Consider the following 20,023-nt stretch of genomic DNA (forward strand, 5'->3'; position numbering starts at 1 on the left):
GTCTTTTGGTCATTTAAAAGGATCAGATTATAACAGTGGATTATGGATACATTTCCAAAGGCGACTGGTATAATTGGATTCACACTGTGAGGGCATCCTTGCTTAGATACTTACATTAGTGGGAGTTAAGATCTTGTAACCCCATTTCCAGGTAGAGTTTATGGTAGATTCTGTGAAATTAGTTTTTGGTGAATAAAACAAATGTCCTTCTTTAGAAGGTAGAAGAGCACTGTGTGCTATGCTAGTCCTTTTCCATATTTCCTTTTTTGTAATTAGTCTTTTTTTCTTTCTTTTTTTGCTTTGGTGCTTAATTTTTCCCTATAGTTGCCATCAGTTTAGAGCTTCCCTCCAAAGATTGTAACATGTTGGCTGTTAGCACTGTGGTCTTCATTGGTAATGGTTTATAAGGGTAAGAACTCTTATGTGATTTTTGTTATTATTATGAATTAAAAGAATAAGCTTCACAGTGAATAGATCATAAAGGAAGTGAGACATTTGTGGATGCCTCTTTTAGTAAATTTTTCTTTTCATATTCCTTGCATACAATTTGCTCTCATTTATCCATTACTGTTCTAGAATATTTCTGGATCCTATTCCTTTTAGGACATCTCTTTGACTCATTTATTCATCCATTTAAGGATGCCAGTATCTGTTCATTTTCCAGTTATTTCTTTGGTTATAAAGAAAGCATAAGGCACAAGACCAGGATTTTAAGATAGAGTGCTTAGAATGGCAAGAAAAACATCCTCAGTGAGGATAGGGAGCCCTGGCTTTTACATGTCTTACCCGTTGATTGCCAGAGTTGATTCAATATTTATCTGGCCTGGTTAGGCTGGTATCTTCTTCTCTTACCTCACACTTGAGATTTCAGTTCAAGAGAACCATTCTCCCCAATAGTATAGATAAGTATGTTTGTTTAAGGGACTAGTTTCTCAATTGGAGCTCATTGTCCTCCCAGGGGGCATTTGGAAATGCTGGGGACATTTTTGGTCAATACAACTGGGGTGGGGGTGGAAGGTGGGGTTGCTATTGATATCTAGTGAGTAGAGTCCAGAGAAGCCGCTAAATAAACATCCGACAATGCACAAGGCAACCCCCACATCAAAGAATTATTCTGCCCAAAGTGTCAATAGAGCTGAGGTTGGGAAGCCCTGGGTCAGGGTGCAGGTGGCTGCACAATCTTGACACACTCCCTAAGAAGTTTTCAGGGTTCTTTAGTAACAAATTCTGTTGGCTGGTTGGTTTGCTCCCTTTGGTAGGAGTTATGTTTCATGGATGTAAGTATTATAAGTATATTACTTAGATCTGAGGGCTAGGTAGAAGCTTAAAAAGAGTTATTGTCTTGGGAATTCTGAAGTTTAATAATAATTGATCTTAGAAACTGAGGAGTAACATTATTGAAAAAAGGGCTATTTTCCTTAGTATTGTGAATTTACATTGGTAATAAAGCATGTCCATATGTTTTAGAAATTAAAAATTCTTGAAGCATATGCCCCCTCCCTCTTCATTTTTAAGGCTGTTATGAATCACTGTAAATCACTTTATGACTTCAATAATTAGTTCCCATGATATTGTTATTCAGAGTCTAAGCTCTTCCTCTAGGTTGGGACCGTGTGCAACCACAACATCAAATAAAACATCAGTAGATGCCTTAATAGTGCTCTTTTCTGTGGAATCATCCTTTTTGAATTAATGAATTCTAAAGCAAACAAACCCTAGTCCACTACTATATTTAAGTACAGTATTGAGAGAGAAAAATAAATTTTGTTTTACATTCCACCTAGATTCTCAGAAAATTATTTTAGGCCATTTGATCTCCTGAGTTCTGGAAAATTTTGGTATTTAAATTGTAAGGTAGAATATTCTGGTGATAATTACAAAGAAGGACTCAAAATTTCCAAAGGTTAATAAATGTTAGCTATGGGAATTATCCAGAGACTGAAACATATTTATATTTACATTTGGTGGTTAAATAATAGAGCTGTTCCAAATATTTGGTTTTTTTTAGTATCACTATCACTAACAATACTCACTAAGTGCTTACTTCGTACTTATGGAAAGCTCTGTACTAATTCTTATTAGGAGATTTGATGAAGGTTTGAGGCTAAGTGGAAGATATTGCATGGATACTATTCCAAAATTGGAGTCTCCTTTCTACAAGAGTAATAATACCTGTCATTCTTGTAAAGTAAGATTCGTTTTCTATTTTACATGCCTATTGAAGTAATATGAATCATTGGCTAATTATGGGTTAAACTGTCTTTACTTAGAAATTCTTTCATATTTCTCGAATTCATTCTCTAATGGCATTGATCATCTTTTCTAAATTAATGAGTGCTGTATTCCCATCTCAAAAGTCCAGCTTTTCCTTATGAACATAATGCTTAGTGGTTTCTTCTTCTTTTTTTTAAAGAGACTGTACGGATTGATTTTGTCATACCAGAGTAATGCCAACACTGAATTCTAAATCATTTCACAAGAAGGATTCCATTCCTCAAGTACTCAGAGACCTTAAAAGTTTCACTGAGTTAGGCTTTTAACACACTCCACATATCTAAACAGCTGATTTTTGAAGAAAAATCACTTAATTGAGTATGGTACAGTTGACAAATCTCTCAGATACGTACAGTGGAATTTTTTCGGTTTTTGTTGAATGATATGTTAGAATACTGGCAGTGATGACATTTTCCACTTATAGTTGTTGTTTCTCTTTATTCTTTTTGTCCAGCTTCTATGAAAAATAAAGTGAGAAACTTGGTGATAGAGACAGTGGGGAAGACCTATACGTATTTGGAGGGGTTTTGCCTCATTGACGTTTTTTGTTAGCCAATGTCCATTACAAGAATGACTTTTTTTAAAAAAAAGTATTTTGCTTTAAAGGTTTTCATCTTTCAGATCCCATTTGACTTTTATTTAGACTTGAAAGAGACATTAGAGAAATAAAACTTGGAAGTTTTTTTTTGAATGAGACAAGCCAAGGGATAGTTGGGAACATAGATTCTATTATGCCCCTTCTTTCTGTCCCCTGGTTTGAATTCCCCTCAAAAACCCTGCATTTCAGTTCCTGCCTTTTATCTTATCATTAGTCTTTAAACATATGAAAATACATTAATCGGCTCAATAGGTTGGTGTTTCCCTGGTAACATTCATAATGATCCCACCTCATTTCACCTGTCCTGCTACTATCAAGAATAGTGGCATAAATAAAAGGACATTTGCTGCTAGTATTATTGTGGTTAGGTAATGTCGTCCCCTTACTTTGTGTACTTAAGTTCCACATCCTGTAGGATGGCTCCATATAAGAGAATTTTGTCTGGACCTGTTTAGTTTTTCTAATTACCAAAATTTTCATAAGTTTCATTTTTGTTCTTCTCTATATTTACATATTTAATATTTCTGTTTTCCTGACCTCCCTGAAATTTACATTTCCAAATTTAGATTATTGACTGCTTTCATTAACGTAATTTTCATTTAACTTCTAAAAAGTTTCTAAATGAAACTGGATCTAACAGTATTTGATTCTTTAAAAGTGGATTCATGCATCTATTTGGTTTTCCTTTTATGGTGGTTTTAAGTGCAAATCAATTTCAATAAAGTTACTTGGTAAATGTTATGTTATTTTGTTAAAATATGAATAAGGTTCACTACAGTCACTTTAGCAATTTTGGATTTTATCTATAAACTTACATTCGTCTAGGTTTACATAATTTTTTTTCATAAGTATATACCACTTATTAAAAGTGGTGTTCCCCTAAATATTTATGAAGTTTATGTCTTTATTCAGAGTTCTAGTTTAATATATATTAACAAGTGATTATTCATGCATACTCTTCTTCCTTTCTGTTGTTAGTCTCTTGGGTATGAGGGTGTTAGTATTTTCTAAATACTTAAGTTGGTTTGAGTGTAAGTTAGCTAATTCCTGAAATAGGTCTTATTCAAGCCTTCATATTTGTCTTCTCAAATATTTGTACATACTGATTTCACATGTTTAGATTTTTGGTCTTTTGTAAGTTTGAGAGAAGGCTGAAACTTTCACATTATAACTAAGACTTCAGAATGAGAGGACCGTAGTATTTTGCTTATAAAAATGATTATTTGATGCTATTTAGATAATATTTCCTTTATGAAATATATTTTTCTTCTGTAGGGATTTCGATTCTGAATGTCCTCAGTTTAGGTCCTTAGTGTAGAATGGCCTATTACTCTCTCACAGGTTGTTGTGAGGTTTAACTCAAATATTTGAAAATGTTTCAACATATAAAATGATTAAGTGAATGTATAACAGTACAGTTTTTACTGGACATATGTCTGAAAGTCTGTCGTACAGTCTGTCGACTGATCTTTTGGGGGCTTTATAGATCCATTTTCCAAGCTCATTGTTTATTTCTGCAATCCAGTGTATAGCTTAATGTTGAGGTATTTAATATTTTTTTACTGTTTGGTTTTGAGGTACTTAAAAGTAGTGTTGGTTCTTGTACCATTCATTGTTATGTTCGTCCTCATTAGTTGATTGTTGTATGTTAAACAGACATCCCTGGAGCTTATTCTCCACACTCTGTGAATCCACTCATTAAAATCACCAGTCACCTTTGGAGATGGGAAAATTACTTACCTGTATTTCTTTTTCTCAGAAAGCGTGCTCTGGAATGGATTCACAAATGAGCTACCCTCCTTCCCTCAAAGAGTAAGGTTTCTGCTTTACAGGATTTTTTTCTTGGGTTATTTTTCCTCTCATCTTTTGAATTTGAAAAGAACTGAGGGAAGGCACCTGAAGAAACTACTGACATACTCACTAGGGGAGTTCCAAAGCTTGCGCTGCCCCTAGGGGCAGTGTCAATGGCTCTTAAAGCTAGAAAGCTCATACTTGGAGTTGAAACAGGGGCTCAAAGAATCCATTTTCCCAGTGTACCTTCTGAAAGGATAAGTTTCAGGTAAGTAATTTTCTCTTATTATGTGATATGCTTTATTCATACTTATAAAAAGTACACAAGTCCAATTCTCCAGGTACATAGGCAACTCTATTTGTTCAGTTTAGATGCATAAGCTTTACTGAATGTTAGAAATGTTGTAAAACAAAATATATCTGCTCATGAGGTACATGAAATCATAATGTAAATCAACAATAAATAATTAAAGGTGCATTTCCGATCAGTGTATGTGCTAGTGTCATTTCTTTCTTACAGATAAAATCTTGATAAACTTAATTTTTTGGTAATTAGAAACAAAAAGAGATCTTTTGAACTCAAATTCCAAGCAATGTTTAAGTAAAGTTAGTTACATACAGGCTAAGATGATGGCAACTATTTATTTCAAATTAGATGCTTTCTAATGTATATTGCTTTCTATATGTATATTGACCAGAATGAATTACTTAATTTTTAAATATCTGTACAATTTTTACAAATTATCATGAGACAGTTTGAGCTGTTAGATTTTTTCAGTGTAGTACCTATATGTAGTGTGGATTTAGCTTCCTAACTGATATATTCTTTAGAGCTCATCAGATATTTCTACTCAGTTCTTCAGCTACTAAATGTGAGGTGGTTACTAAAGAGTAGCAAAAAGTAGATAGCAAAATATTGAACATTTGCTCATTGATTTTCCATGCATTTTATCATTCTCATTAAATCACATGTTGATTTAGTATTTTAAAGTATTTCAAACATTCTATGTATGTTTTTCTTACTTTAAAAGTAGTGTTTAAGTAAAAGTTACATTGAAAATGGTCCATATGAACAAGACAGCATTTTAAAATATAGTTACACTTTTTAATTATGATTAAGGCAAGTTAGACCAACTTCAACTGTTTGAAACAGCAGCTCTGAATTTGGAAATAAACAGAAAAGGGTTTTGAGTAGCCAATGGCTATCACAGAGTACATGCATTTTTCTTTGCACCTGAGAGTAGCAGTCTTCAGCTAAGACAGTTATATCCCAGTCACAAGGATTGTTGAAGATAAAACTAATAGCTATCTCCAGAAGCAAGAAAAAGAGAATGCATTAGTATAAACCTGCAGCTATTCTGGTTCAAAGAATACTCATCTTGACTTCTTCCAAGGATATTACTCTTACTACAGTGACGATGAGACAGAATTTTCTTGTCTAAGATTATTTAATTGTTCATTCATTTCACAAAAGATTTTGGGCAGCTTTATCAAAAGAACTTTGAAATAGTAGAAATTTAGTACCAATGAATTGAATCAGTAAGTTATTGTGACAGGCTTTAGATTTGGCTTTGTGCCTTCTGACAGCCACCTAGCAAAGAGGAAAAATATGGTCGATATGTAGTTCTCATTATTAGGTAGGAGGAAATACATTCTTTAAAGAAAAACAAAGCTAAACCTAACTCTAAATTTTGAAAGAAATGTCTGATGAATTATTTAATATAGGGCATTGAGTCATATATTGTCACTGTCTGAGAATTTTTTTAGTGCAAGGACTGTAATGGATCTCATAGTTATGGCAACATGCAGTAATCTTCAATGTTAACAAAGAAGGTTTTATATTTGGAAAGTAGATATTGTCTCAGAACTCTGTTGCTTGATTCTAGCATATCTGGAATTGTAAGATGCCATATTGATTTAATAATGGCTCTTGGGGGAGAATAAGAACTGCTACATTGATACATATTAATGTATGTGAAAGTTAAGGAAATATGATATATTGTAGAAAGGTGACCATCAAAGATGGTCAGCATCAACAAGTAAAATGTTAAGAATTGTGATGTGTGGGTTTTTTCAAAATAGGTTAAAAGGGCTTTTAAATTTCACACTGCTCATTATTTATAAGATGATAGTTTTTAGTAAAAAACCAGAAGACTTAAAAATCATAATTATCTAGCCAAAGAAACCCATCTCCTCAGGTGTGAGGATAATAATTGGATATGTGAACATTGCTCTGAAAATGAAGCACAAGACACATAGTGTGTGCGTACTTGATTGGTGTAGTCATTGATACGTTTAGAAATGCATTTTGGTGACTCTCAAAATAAGGAAATAAAAAAGTAATGAGTTCTTAGAAATAAAGGCATCTTTGCAATATAGGTTTAGATGTATCTGGAATAGAACGTAATCAGTTGAATAACAATCCAAAATCAGTTTTGATTATGTTTAACTTTGGTTTTCATATGACTATAGTAGGAAGCAAAATTTATTTCCTGAGCCTTTGTTTTCTGTCTTCTTTTTAATCTTCTTCCGTTTTACCCTCTCTGTTCTTTGGAGAACAGCTACACATTGAATGTTCTGTGCTTGTACCCTTAGTGTGATTTTATTGTTAGAGTAGGATTATTTAATTATATTTATCTTTTTGTGCACTCTATTTTAAGGCACTTGTATTGATTCTTTTCCAAGTAGAGAAGTTTGAAAAATGAGATAAATTTTTTTATCGAGGTCATAAAAATCACGCAAGCCACTTGTATCTCTTACCTACACTTTTTTTTCTGTAATAGAGATAAAATCTTTGCATTTGTACAGCAAAAGCTAAGCTTTCATTGATTTGTTACATTGAGATAGTTTCCTTAAATCATATTTTCTTAAATCATATTTTCTTGAATCATATTCTTTGGGTTTACTTTCCATTATAGACTGATATAATATGTTTAACAATGCTTCTAACTTTTAAGCTGTTTTGTTTCCTTAGTTTTTTGTATTGCTTGTGACTTTAAGGTTCTACAATGCAATAGATTTAACATCATAAAACACTGGTGATATATCATTTCTTTATTACCTTCCCAAATGTGCCTTTTATTTTTATGTATAAGGGCTCTTGGGAATGATTCTCTCAGAGGCGTAAGCTGTGCTTTGCCTTCCATGAGAACTGAAAGTATTTGGTAAGCGCTTGCTTTCTTTTTAGCTTCTAATTTTTCCCTATTTTATTTTGTACATGATATTTGTTTCAAGGTCAAAGGTTCCGTTACAGTTACTATGATGAATCCCAGGGGGAGATTTATAGATCCATTGAACATCTAGATAAAATGGTAAGTCTTTCAGGTGTGGGGTTTTAATGCTCTAAGGTTTTTTCTTTAATTTCAGATTAGTGATTCAAGACTTAATATGTTGAAATATACAATGGACTAGTAATTCTTTCCCTATCTTTAACTAAATGTGCAAAATATAGTTTGTGATCATATGAATATTAATTATAAATATAATCCCTGTTCTATTAGTAGAAATTTCCTTCATCTTTATTTGATTAATGAGACTAAGAATAATTAGATATGAACTTTAGATACTATTTAGAGGAGTGTCTTAGTTTAAGGGACTACAGATTACTAATGCCATTACTTACTGTTAAGCAGAAACAACCGTAGCAAATTCTTAGTTTATTTTATTATTTAATTCCATTTTTTGGCCATTTGGATTTTTCTTAAATGGAATTTCAATTTGTTGTTTTAAATATAGAATTTTAAATATGATTGTATTCTTACCTAGCTCCGGAGTACAGTGGACATTGATCCGTTGTCATTTTCCTTGAAGTAGTATGGTAGTCATAGTGTTTCTTTTAATATTAAAAAGTCATATAAATCATTTTGGTATCTACTCATAAGCAGAATATTAAATCTAGCAGATATAGCTCTAACTTGCTCTGACCTTCAACAGATCGTTTCAGTTTTGTAGTCCTCGATTTGTCGTCTTTAAGACGAAAGACTTGGAGTAGATGATCTCTAAATTGTCTTTAAACCCTGTCAGCCTTTAAACTTCTGTCTGTGATCTGTTAAAATCAGCTTTACCACTGTATGAAAAGCTTTATGCATATGTTTTAGTGCAAGAATATTTAGTCTAAAGTAGATAAAACATTTTAGTAAGGAATCTGGATCTGAAACTATAGGTAGATTATATCGCATAGTAGTGTATTTTATTAAAAGTCAAATGGAATGAATGAAAATTTAGTTACTTAGGAGATTTTATCATATGTAAATTTACCTTGTTACTTTAAATCCAGTTATGGCCTAATACTTTTACCTTCAGAATTTTGTTTGGATTTTAATCTACTACTTTTCTTTTGACTTCATGATATTGTCATTTCAGTCGTTTAATTCTTTTCTGGTTTTTAGTTCTTATTTTCCTGAGGTTTAGTTCTCAGTTGCCTCAGAAAACTTTTCTGATTCTATCATCATTTATTTTCTTCATATTGCAAATGGTTAATGGGTGTCTACTGTGTGTCTGGTACTGTGTGAAGTATTGAAGACATTAAGAAGAGAATACATGGTCTCTGGCTTAATGGAACTTACAGTCTATTTATTGAACAGACTTAGAAAGAAGCTCTTACAATATAGAGATGTAAGAGATATTTAGGAGGTAGTGTGGATGCACTGGTCTCTTACTGTTCTGTGAAAATGCCACATTTGTGCCTACCTTAGGGCTTTTGCCCTTTTTTCACTTGACTGTCTTACTTCCCTTATGGCTTTGCTCAGCTTTCACCTTCCCAGTGAGGCCTATTGACCATTCTATTTAATTTTGCGTTCTACGCTCCACCTTTTCAGCATTCCCAATCCACCTTACCCTGCTCCACTTTTTCTTCCAACAAACTAAATATTTTACTTATTTGTTACAGTTTTGTTAGTCAGAATATTTGTTTTGTTCACTGATGTGTGCAAAGTGCTTGAAGTAGTGATTAGAACATAAGTAGGTGCTCAATAAATGTTTCTCAAATGAATGAATTGGTGAATATAATCTTCCAATATACATAATTAAATTAAGTGAATACCTTAACAGTCGTATCTGAAAGAAATAAAAAGAAAGTAATTTATAATAGATTACTATATATTTAGTAATGTAAATGCCCAAGCACAACTATTTTGGAAGACACAATGAAGTAGTTAGATGCTTACACCTACTGTCATTAGTATAACAGCTACAAATACAAACTTAAACAGTTATTTTATATTTGTGACTCACATTACTAAGTTACATCCTGGGTGACTTGATTTTCCAAAAAGTAAACAATTCTTAGTAAAATTGTAAACTAAACAAAGCACGGTCTGCCCTCACTTTATATGATAGATCCATTCCCTGGGAAATCTACTGTATACTAAAATCATGCAAAACTTCTTTGTTTTTCTATGCAAAATGGAGTTTGGGTATAGATAATTGTAAGGGGATTTTTTCACCTCCATGGACATATGAAGGTATTATGGGATGAGAACAATTCTTTGTGTGTGGAACTGTCCTCTGTTACAGGACAATCAGCATCCCTGGACTTCATTCACTAATCCTCCAATAGCATCTTCTAATTATTGGGACAACCCAAAAATGTGCCCACGATTTTCCATTATGCTCCCATGGTGAACGATTGTTCCATGACCTTACCTTACTTTTTCTTGTTAGTACTTATTACTATGTGACTTATCGTTTGTTGATTTGTTTGCTGATAATCTCCCCTATTAGAATATAAGCTTCACGGGATCAGGATCTCTGAGCATTTTGTCTCAGCCTGTCAGTGGGTACTCAATGTATATATTTGTTGAATGAATCAATGGATGAATGGATGGCAGAGTGGTGAGAAATGAAGCTAGAGAAACTAGAACAGGCTTTTCAAAGGATATTAAATAGGAAAGTGTTAAAATCAGATTGTATTTGAACAGATCATATAGCTACAGTGTAGCAAATTGGTTGCAGGGAGGCCAGAGGACAAATGAGTAGACCAGTTTGGTAATCCAGGTGAGAAACGGTAATTTAGACAATGGATGGGGTGGTGGTGGTGGAAGAGAGGGACAGAGTGGATGCATTCAGTATATTTAAGAGACAAATTGATGATAGGACTTGGAGATTGATTGAACTTGTGGGGGAAGGAAGTATCAAGGATGACTCCTAAATATTTGGCTTATGCTGCTGGTTGAGTGTTGGTACTATTCACTTAGGTCAGAAGCACAAGAAGATAGGACCAGGAAGGGAGATCATAAATCCTATTAGCGATACATTATGTTTGCTGTTGCCTTTAAGGCATCCAAGTGGCTATGTCAATTAGGCAGGCATTTGGATTTTCATTTCACCAATTATTTTTTAGTGCGTTTACAGTCCGAGGCACTGGTGGAGATATGACAGTAAACAAGCATACTTGCTCTCATAGAAATTTTCTTTTAATGGGAGGAGATGTACATTTTTTTTTAAGGTAAGGATGTATTTAAATCAGTTTCCACTAGTGATGTGTGCTATACAGAAAATGTTAAAAGGGTTTTGAAATAATAAATGATTCAAGGCTGCTTTAGATTGAGTGATTGGAGAAAGACTTTCCTGAGGAGGAACATTAAACTGAGATACAAATGATAAGAAGGAGCAAACCAAGTAAAGATCAGAGAGGAGAGCATTCTTCCCTCTGCCAGTGCAAACACCTTAAGATGGAAAAGAGGCTGGTGTGTTAGAAGAAAAGAAAAAAGGCCAGTATTGCAGGGAGTATAGTAGGTAAGGGTGAGAGTGTAGAAGCTGTGCTAAGAGAAGTAGGCAGGGATCAGATAATGGAGGGCTTTTTATTCCAGGGTAAGATATTTATGTAAGTACAATGGGAAGTGAAATGATGTAATTTACATTATTTTAAAGGTCACTCAGGCGGTTGTATAGGGTCAGGAGTGGTAACGATGGGCATTGGCAATAGTTTAGAGGAGAGATGATAGTAACTTGGACTGGAATGGTATTAGAAATGGAAAGAATTTGATAGATTTAAGATCTCTTTCAGAATAGTTAACAGGGCTTTGCTAATGGATTGACTGTATTGGTTGGAGCTCAGAGAAGAGGTCTGGAGTGAGTTTGGGAGTTCTCAACATGTAAATGATAATTAAAGCCAGGGTAGAGATGAGTTTGTCTGCTGTAGTAATCCTCAACCCTGTTTTTACAACCGAAATCACCTGTGGAACTTTTCCAAAGTAGATTTGCCCATACTCGCCCCTAGAGATCCCCTTTCAGTGGTGTGGAAAGAGTCCCAACATCTTTATTCCTAAATTAACTTTGTAAGTGAATTTGAACTGGCCCACACTGACTCATGATCTGTTGAAGTAGAACAAAATTTCTTATCTTCTGTCTCCCTGTTTTCTATTCAGCTCTTTAAATCATTTGTGAACTTTTATCAGGCAGTATTTAATTTTGCAAATGTCAGAACTTGTGAATCAGTGAGTTGATGCTTTTGGCACAAGGGAGATGTTTTCCCCCAAATGTTGGTTTGCCTGGTGCTCTGAAGTCACTGAACATCACTGAGAATTCCTTTGGAATTCTCTAGAATTGTGGTCATATTTAAATACTTTAATATTTGTTACTCTGTGTATGTGTTATGTATAAACATCCATACTTAACAGTTCTTTCAGCCTTTCTTCTAACTCTCTGTTTTTAGCTTATATTTATTAAGCGGACTAGCTGTCTTTATTTTCCTTGATGTTCCTGATCAATTAAATAGATAGACCTTGGTTTCTTACTTTGAGGCAGAGTAAAAAGAGCAACATTTACACATTCTCATGATTCTCATAACTTCTCCTGAAATTGCTACCTTTTCTGCTAGCTTTTTTGAAACTAGAAATTTTTGTTCAAAAAATATAAGTAACACCAGTAAGCTTTAAGTTGACTTCTAAATCTGCATATCATTTACCTTACTTTAGATGTCCAAAATTACCAGAGTGTAACTTTCAAAATTTTATTGAAATAGCCTGGAATACCATTTTTGAATAAATATTGGGTATTTGCTTCATATTAATATGCTTGAATTTAATATTTGATAATAACATTTGACTTGGAGTTGATTTTTGTGGTCCATTTATTGAAACATTTATATTTATATATAGAATTTTTAAATGGCTCATAAGTGTTCTGTTTTTTTATTGGCATGCTGTTAATTCAAGTTATGTCAACTGTGGGAGTTAGAATAAATGGATTAAAATAATAAGAATGGTTAGCTCTATACTTATACTCATGTATATATGTTTTATACATATATGTCTATATGTGCACTCAGGCAGACTCTTATAATGTATTTACTTAATTGATTTGTATAACTAAACGGTGAATATCTCTCTATATATTCCTTTTCTAAAGTGTTATTTTATGCTATAAATAATTTCATTCGTTTGAGAACCAATTTCTTAGTTTCTATATGCAATCATTTCAGAGCAAGTATAATTGGATGGTTCTCTATATAACTATTGCAAGAATATTAGCAAATTTGAATTGTAATATATAATTATACATTTTGAAAGCTTGATTGAGTGAAATTATTTTTAAGTATAAAATTTTAGATTTAATATGTTCAAAATTAGTGTGTTATTAAGTTTTTGGTCCTTTTTTTGTTATCAGAAAAGTCTTATAATAAAATGCAGTTGTTAACATACTAGAAAATAAGTAAAAGTGTTTCTAGATTCCGAAAGCAAAAGAAAAATAGCTATTCTTCTTACTGCAAAATATTTATGCCTTTAGCATTTGAATATCTTGGAAATTAATTATGTGAAAAAAAAGACATAAAGAAAGAAAAATATATAGGAAAACACACTGGATCTTCCAAAGGTTCTCATTGGGGAAAAAATAAGTAACTATTTGTAGATGTAGATTCTGGAAGTCTTATATTATCATCAGCTGCTGACCATGTTTTTTGGTAGTTAGTACTCTGCAATTTTAGTAATTACGGTGACCAAAGCAGAACATATTTTAAGACATTGATTTTTGTGAACTTGTTAGATTACATACTTGAAACATTAGCCATACTTATACATAATTTATATATATATACACACATGATCACGTTATTTTTTCTCTACCACTTTTGATGTAGAATAGTATTTCATTATGGACATTGGCAAATTACTTATGATTTGGCAGAGAGAATCTGAAAATGTCATTAGTCGTCCTTATGACTTCTTTTCCTTCCAAATTTATTAATAGTCACTTTTTGATTTGAACTTTAGCTATGTTTCTTCTTTCTTCCTGCTCTTTTGAAAGTGAAATTGTTCATATTTGTCTACTCATACTTCTTTCTCTTGAACTTAGGCCATTAGATTCTTTAGTAGTCTTTGGTAGGTTTTTATAACATCCTCTTCAAGGTAGTTATGTATTAGTACATTGCTTCTTAGCACTGCTATCTTTTGGGTGATTTTTTTTCCATAAAATTTCTTTCATTATAAGATTTTATCTTGATGCCTCTTAAAGAAACCAGAATATTTTCTTTTCCAACCTCACCTCCCTAACTGTGTACCTATCTCTCCAACATAAATACATATCCTTACTTAAAAAAATGAGGCCACAGTCCTAATGATTTGATAATATGGCGATTAATTATGTATTCATAATTAAAAGACACTATTCTAGTTATTATTTCTTAAAGGCCTCTAAAAAAGTTTTGCTACTTTTTCATTACTTTAGAGGGAGATTATTTCTGGGTGATAGAATTTAAAATGAAATAAAACTTCAGTTAAATATTTTATATATAGATGAACATTTTTAAATGGGAAGATCTTTGTTATCTTATCCGAGTCTTGAGTTTGCAGATCTGTCAGTTAAAGCTGCCTACTCATTTTGGGATTGCCTCTTGGGATTTGACGTTACAAGTTTTTACCCATTACTTGGAGAGTCAGCACTATGGTAGAGAGTTCCTCTGCCCTTGTCCCCCTTAAGGTAGGGAGTTAGCTTCCAATCTGAGGATTTCTTGTTGAAGCTGCCAAATTCCTCAGAAACCCAAATCCTGATGGATAGGCTTTCAGTGTCTGTAATGTCTGCTCTTAGTGCTGAGCAGGTAGTGACCCACTTCACTGCTTCATATTAGATTAAGTTCATATGATCAAATTCTCAATGTACTAGACCCCAGGCATGCTTTCCATCCCCTGAACTTCAGATTCACTGATCATATCTTCCAGTATTTCAAGGAATAGAAAAGTTAATTAGGCATATTTGAAAAGCACTTTATTTTTCATCTTCTTGAAACTTTGACAATAGTATCAAACCAGAGTCTTCGTCTTCTTGGAATTTTGGTAATAGTAATTTCAAAATTGGTAGCATCAAAATATAAATATATACAAAAGCATATTTGCCAGTGTTCTATATTAGTTAATGGATGTCCCATTTCACAATTTTTTTTTTAAAGGTCTCCTTAAAGATTTTATTTTTCCTTTTTCTTCCCAAAGCCCCCCGGTACATAGTTGTATATTTTTTAGTTGCGGGTCCTTCTAGTTGTGGCATGTGGGATGCCACCTCAGCATGGCCTAATGAGCAGTGTCATGTCCACGCCCAGGATTCAAACTGGCAAAACCCTGGGCCGCTGAAGCGGAGCGCAAGAACCTAACCACTTGGCCATGGGGCTGGCCCCTCATTTCACAGTTTTATTATCATTATTACTGTTGTTTGCATACTTCATGAATTTTCTGATTGAAGAGATTTTCTCATAAGAAAAGCCTTAATTTTTCCTCTCTGTCCCTCCTTTATAAAAAGGCATACCTCTTAACTATCATATTTGTCAGAGAATTGAGTGTAATGTAATTGATTCTTGCCCTAGTAGGTATATAACACACTTTAGAGAATTAAAAATTTAAATTTAATCCCTTAACTTCTATCATCTCAATTTTTTATTTTCCCTGTTGTAATTTAACCATTATATCTTCATTTCGAACACTTTATTTAGTAGTGTTTTTACATTTATAACTTTATATCTTTCTATATGAAATTTCTTGGCCAGTTACTTTGAATTCTTTGTCTTCTATAAATATGATCATTAGTTTTCTTCTCTTTGAATTCCTTATTTCACTGTAACTGTGATGTTTGTTGAGAATGTGCTTTGAGATTTTAGTATTAAAATGTACATTGGAACCTCAGTGTCACATAATTTGTTAATGAGTGGAATTCTATTTAAGGTAAGCTGTGCTAGACTTCATCTAGGAGCGTTAAAAGTTCTCTTACAATGTGTATGTATGTATGTAACCGACTGTAGCAATGTGAGAGTATTTAAAGAATTGTTAGTACATCTCTTGTTATACTATGTGAAGCAGAGTAGTCAGTGAGAAAGGGCCTAGGATTAGAAATTTAGCAGCAAGCTTTTAACCGTTTTTATGCCTCAGTTTCTTCATCTTTAGGGAGTTATATCTTGATTATCCATATTATGGAAGATATTTCTAACCCTATCTCTGCATTACTACTTGTTTTAGAAATATATTGTATGGTTTTCTTTGTACCAGAATTATGATATTAATTGTTTATGTTAGGTTTAACTTTAAGTTAGTTCATATTTCTCTGAGCTTATACCAATTGTCAGTGGAGATTGTTGTCCTACCTAAAATCCTCTTAGTTTGCAGGGAAAACCTAGCTTAGCATTAAACACTGGTTGTGGATAAATCTGAGGGTGGCTAATTGATATGCAAGCAATGGAAAGTTGATTATACATGCATATGCCTAGCTTTCACATATTTTGTAGAAAAATGTAATAATGTTTATGAAGGACTTGAATATTCTGAAAAAGGTTCTTTATAAAATTTGATGCTGCCACTGCAATATTTGTATGTTGTCTACTGATCAGATTTTTCAGATGAATGTTCATCTGATTACTCCAGGTGCTTTTACATTGTGCTTGTTTTGTTAAAACATGTTGAAATATAATTTAAAAACAGCACAAAATATATCAAGTAATTCCCTAGTTAAACCACCATTTACATTTCTCCCAGAGGATATTAACCAGTTTATTGAACACAAATATAAAGTATTTTACCTGAACAAGAGAACGACGTAAGGTAATTGGTAAATGAATGAGTTAGAATCATTGATTTGTTGGCCTTATTCACATGAGTTAGAATTGCTCTATATATTAATGTAGTATGATCACAGTATTTGAATGCATTTGCAGAGTACAGAATTTACTATAAACAAGTGTCCAAGTCATAGTGGTTGTTTTAATAGTAGTCTAAAAATTTTGATTCTGAATTAAAATCTTGAAAATAAAGCATTCTAGTTTAAAGTATAAAGAGATAAAAAGCTTTTCTTTTTTAAAGTTGTTCATAAAAGACCTATTTTGCTTGAGCTTTTATCAATCTTTTATGAGCTTTAAATGAAAAATGTTAATGTTTTTCTTAGTTTGTGGTATCTTTCTTTTAATCGCATTACCTAGATAATTACTGATCATTCAAAGTGCCTTGCACACTGTTGATTTTTAAGTATATGTTATGGAAATATTTAAATTACAATCAACTCTTGATTATTTATGTCAGTGGTAGGAGAAATATAATGGCTATAGGGAAACACAGCCATACAGCAATTTTAATTTTAGATTTCATATGAAAGTTTTCACAATGAATTTACTTTTGTCAGTATATTTATATAAGAAAAATAACAAATTGTGAAGTGTTCAAGCATTGTGAGCTAAGTGACAACTGGTGAAGGTGGTGTAGAAACATACTGGGAGGTCAGAGAAACTAAGCTGGGATTAAAAGTTTTCAGTTAATACAGTATTTATGTTATTGAGAGTTGACTGTAATGAGATTACCTTTGATGAATGAGTTTGATATTTCATAAGGTTTATTTAACGTATTTTCTTTACTTCTCCTTATTTGAAAAATTATGGTGTTTAGCTCTAAGTAACAGTTTTTAAAATGTAATTAGGAAATAATAAATTGTGTCCTTTATTTTCTTTCATTTTCTTTTTCTCTTCTTTTTTTTTTTAGGGTATGAGTATTATAGAACAATTAGACCCTGTATCTTTTAGCAATTACTTGAAGAAATATCATAATACTATATGTGGAAGACATCCCATTGGGGTGTTATTAAATGTGAGTATCCTTAGGAAGCCTTGATTTTTAACATTTGATCCTGTGATGTTTCGAAATATCTTAATTATCATCTGTGATACCTTATTAGCATTGGTTTTAGGTAAATATAGTCAATTTTCTTTCTAGTACTTTCAGATAACTTTGATTTGCATTGTTTTGGTTATTTGAATAAAGTTATTTATCACTGAAAGACAGGCCAATACTTTCTTTTAAATATAGAAAGTTATTTAGGATAGAAACCCATTTTTTCTCTTGACTCTCAACCAATTCCAATATGTTCTTTACAAATATAAACCAAAGTAACCTTTCAAGAGATATGGTTTTATTAAATTTTTTGTTTTATTTAGTGTTCTAGACACTATAAAAAATTAATGGAAGATTCTCCTCTTGAACTTTAGATATTCATAATTTAGTAAAGCAACACAGATGACATGTATGTGTTTTCCTCTTTACAACAAAAGCAATAATATTTTATTTTATTTAAATTAAATAAATTAAATATTTTATTTAAAGAATGGTGAGAGGCAGAAGTTTTGGTTACCTGGATTTTCAAAAGAGATAATAACATTAATTTTTTGCCAATAAATACAACAGTATGGGTTTTCTGAAAGAGAGTATAAGACTCTTTAAGAAAGAAGAAAATATATACTTAGGAATAGGAGGAGGAGGTAATAATGGGCTTATTGTTTGGAAAGGCAGAGAAGTAATGGAGAAGATAACGTAGTCTAGAGTAGTATAGGGTAAGAACTTGAAGTCCGGTGTGACTTTGATGTGATTTGAAAGATACCGTTGTGACTTTCTAGGAAGAGTTTTCTCTTAACTGGTATTGATTGGTTGGAAGAAAAGTCTTTTAAGGGCTTAAAACTAATTTCTGAAATTTAAACTAGAATAGCTATACTAATTTCCTGAAGTCTGAATTGGATCAAATAAAATTTTAATAAAATGAATGGTGAACCAATCCACAATTAAAGTAAAAATCTCAGTATACTTCTTAGATCTGGAACTGAATTTATGTACATTTCAAATTTGGTGAAAGTCGGACAAAGAGAAGACTCCAACATTTCAAGACAGAAGTGGCCATGATTTGGTTTAGAGAATAGAGATGAAGATACTGTGTTGTTACTGTTTTGTTTTTTTTTTAAAGTGGCCTTATTAAATAGAAGGAGAGGTAGAGTGGAAGATGACTGATATTTATCAAGAAGCTGGATTAGGAGCAGTTCTTTGAGAGAATGAAATAAGGAATTCTCTCTTTTTTCCTATTTAATATAAGGTGATGCAAAATTCAAGGAACAATTGAAGAGTAGAGTGAAAGAGAGATCTTGGCTTCAGCTGTGATGTGCACAAAATTAAGCCGCCAACACATTCAAAGAATGCTCACTGTTTGATATGATATCTGTCATAACCTAATTTTTCTTTTTCTAGGCTATCACAGAGCTCCAGAAGAATGGAATGAATATGAGCTTTTCCTTTTTGAATTATGCCCAGTCAAGCCAGTGTAGAAACTGGCAAGACAGTTCAGTGAGTTATGCAGCTGGAGCACTCACAGTCCACTGAAGCTCTGAATCCTCAGGGATGCCACCTGCACATACTCATACTCTGTCCGGGGTCCCAGCCTAGCCCTTACCAAGATACTGGTCCTGGTTTGGGGGGATTCTGAAACCTCAAACTAATAGAACTTTCTTCTCTTCTTTTCTAGTAGGTGTAGTCCTTCCTTAATTTCAACTCATTAAAAAATGCTTTATAGTTTAGGGCAGTGGAAGGAAGGCTGGCATAAAAATATATTGATCAAAAAAGATGGCAATGTAAAGGCCTAGTTGTGGCAGACAGTTTTTTGAAAGTAACTTGTAAAGCATTTACCATATCCTAAATTTGCACTCTTTGCAGACTTGTGCACATATATTCCGCTTTCAGAATAGTTTTGCAAATTGTACACAAACAAACAAAAAAGGGTGGAAGCTTTTTAATAAAGAAATTGCATTTATAAATGATCTGTATTAGAATATAATAAATCTCCAGTTACAGTCAATTACTACCCATGTTGTACAACAGATACCTTCTATTTTAGTTGCTAATAAAGGGCTACACAACTCAAAATAGTCTGATTTAAACTTATTGCTCTGTGGTATATATGAAAATTGTTTTTTATCAATTCCATTTCAGAATTTTATGTTAAAAGTGGTAAACTTCAACTTTTATTTAAAAATATGTTAGGATGTATTTTTATATTTTACTTATGTGATTTTTTTATCACAGATATTAGAATTGTATTTTAAAGTTAGTTTTTAAAATTACATACAGTTTGCTTTTTTGT

General features: G+C 32.5%; 1 protein-coding gene across 4 annotated transcripts in view; it reads left to right on the top strand.

Annotated features, from left to right (window-relative positions):
* MEMO1 (mediator of cell motility 1) overlaps positions 1-19,806 on the top strand; it is a 119,490-nt gene extending 99,684 nt beyond the window's left edge. For 2 of the 4 annotated variants that reach the window (XR_011526612.1, XR_011526611.1), the window contains 4 exons: positions 4,632-4,931; positions 7,898-7,974; positions 17,608-17,712; positions 19,135-19,806. Coding sequence is in view for 2 of the 4 variants with exons in the window: in XM_070574153.1 (XP_070430254.1) it covers positions 7,898-7,974; positions 17,608-17,712; positions 19,135-19,266 (314 nt within the window). In the remaining 2 variants the exon portion in view is untranslated. The remainder of the gene's footprint in view (positions 1-4,631; positions 4,932-7,897; positions 7,975-17,607; positions 17,713-19,134) is intronic. The other 2 variants (XM_070574153.1, XM_070574152.1) reach the window with 1 other exon arrangement.
* Positions 19,807-20,023: the final 217 nt, after the last annotated feature.

Source organism: Equus przewalskii, chromosome 14, assembly GCF_037783145.1.
Source record: "Equus przewalskii isolate Varuska chromosome 14, EquPr2, whole genome shotgun sequence".
Lineage (NCBI taxonomy): Eukaryota > Metazoa > Chordata > Mammalia > Perissodactyla > Equidae > Equus > Equus przewalskii.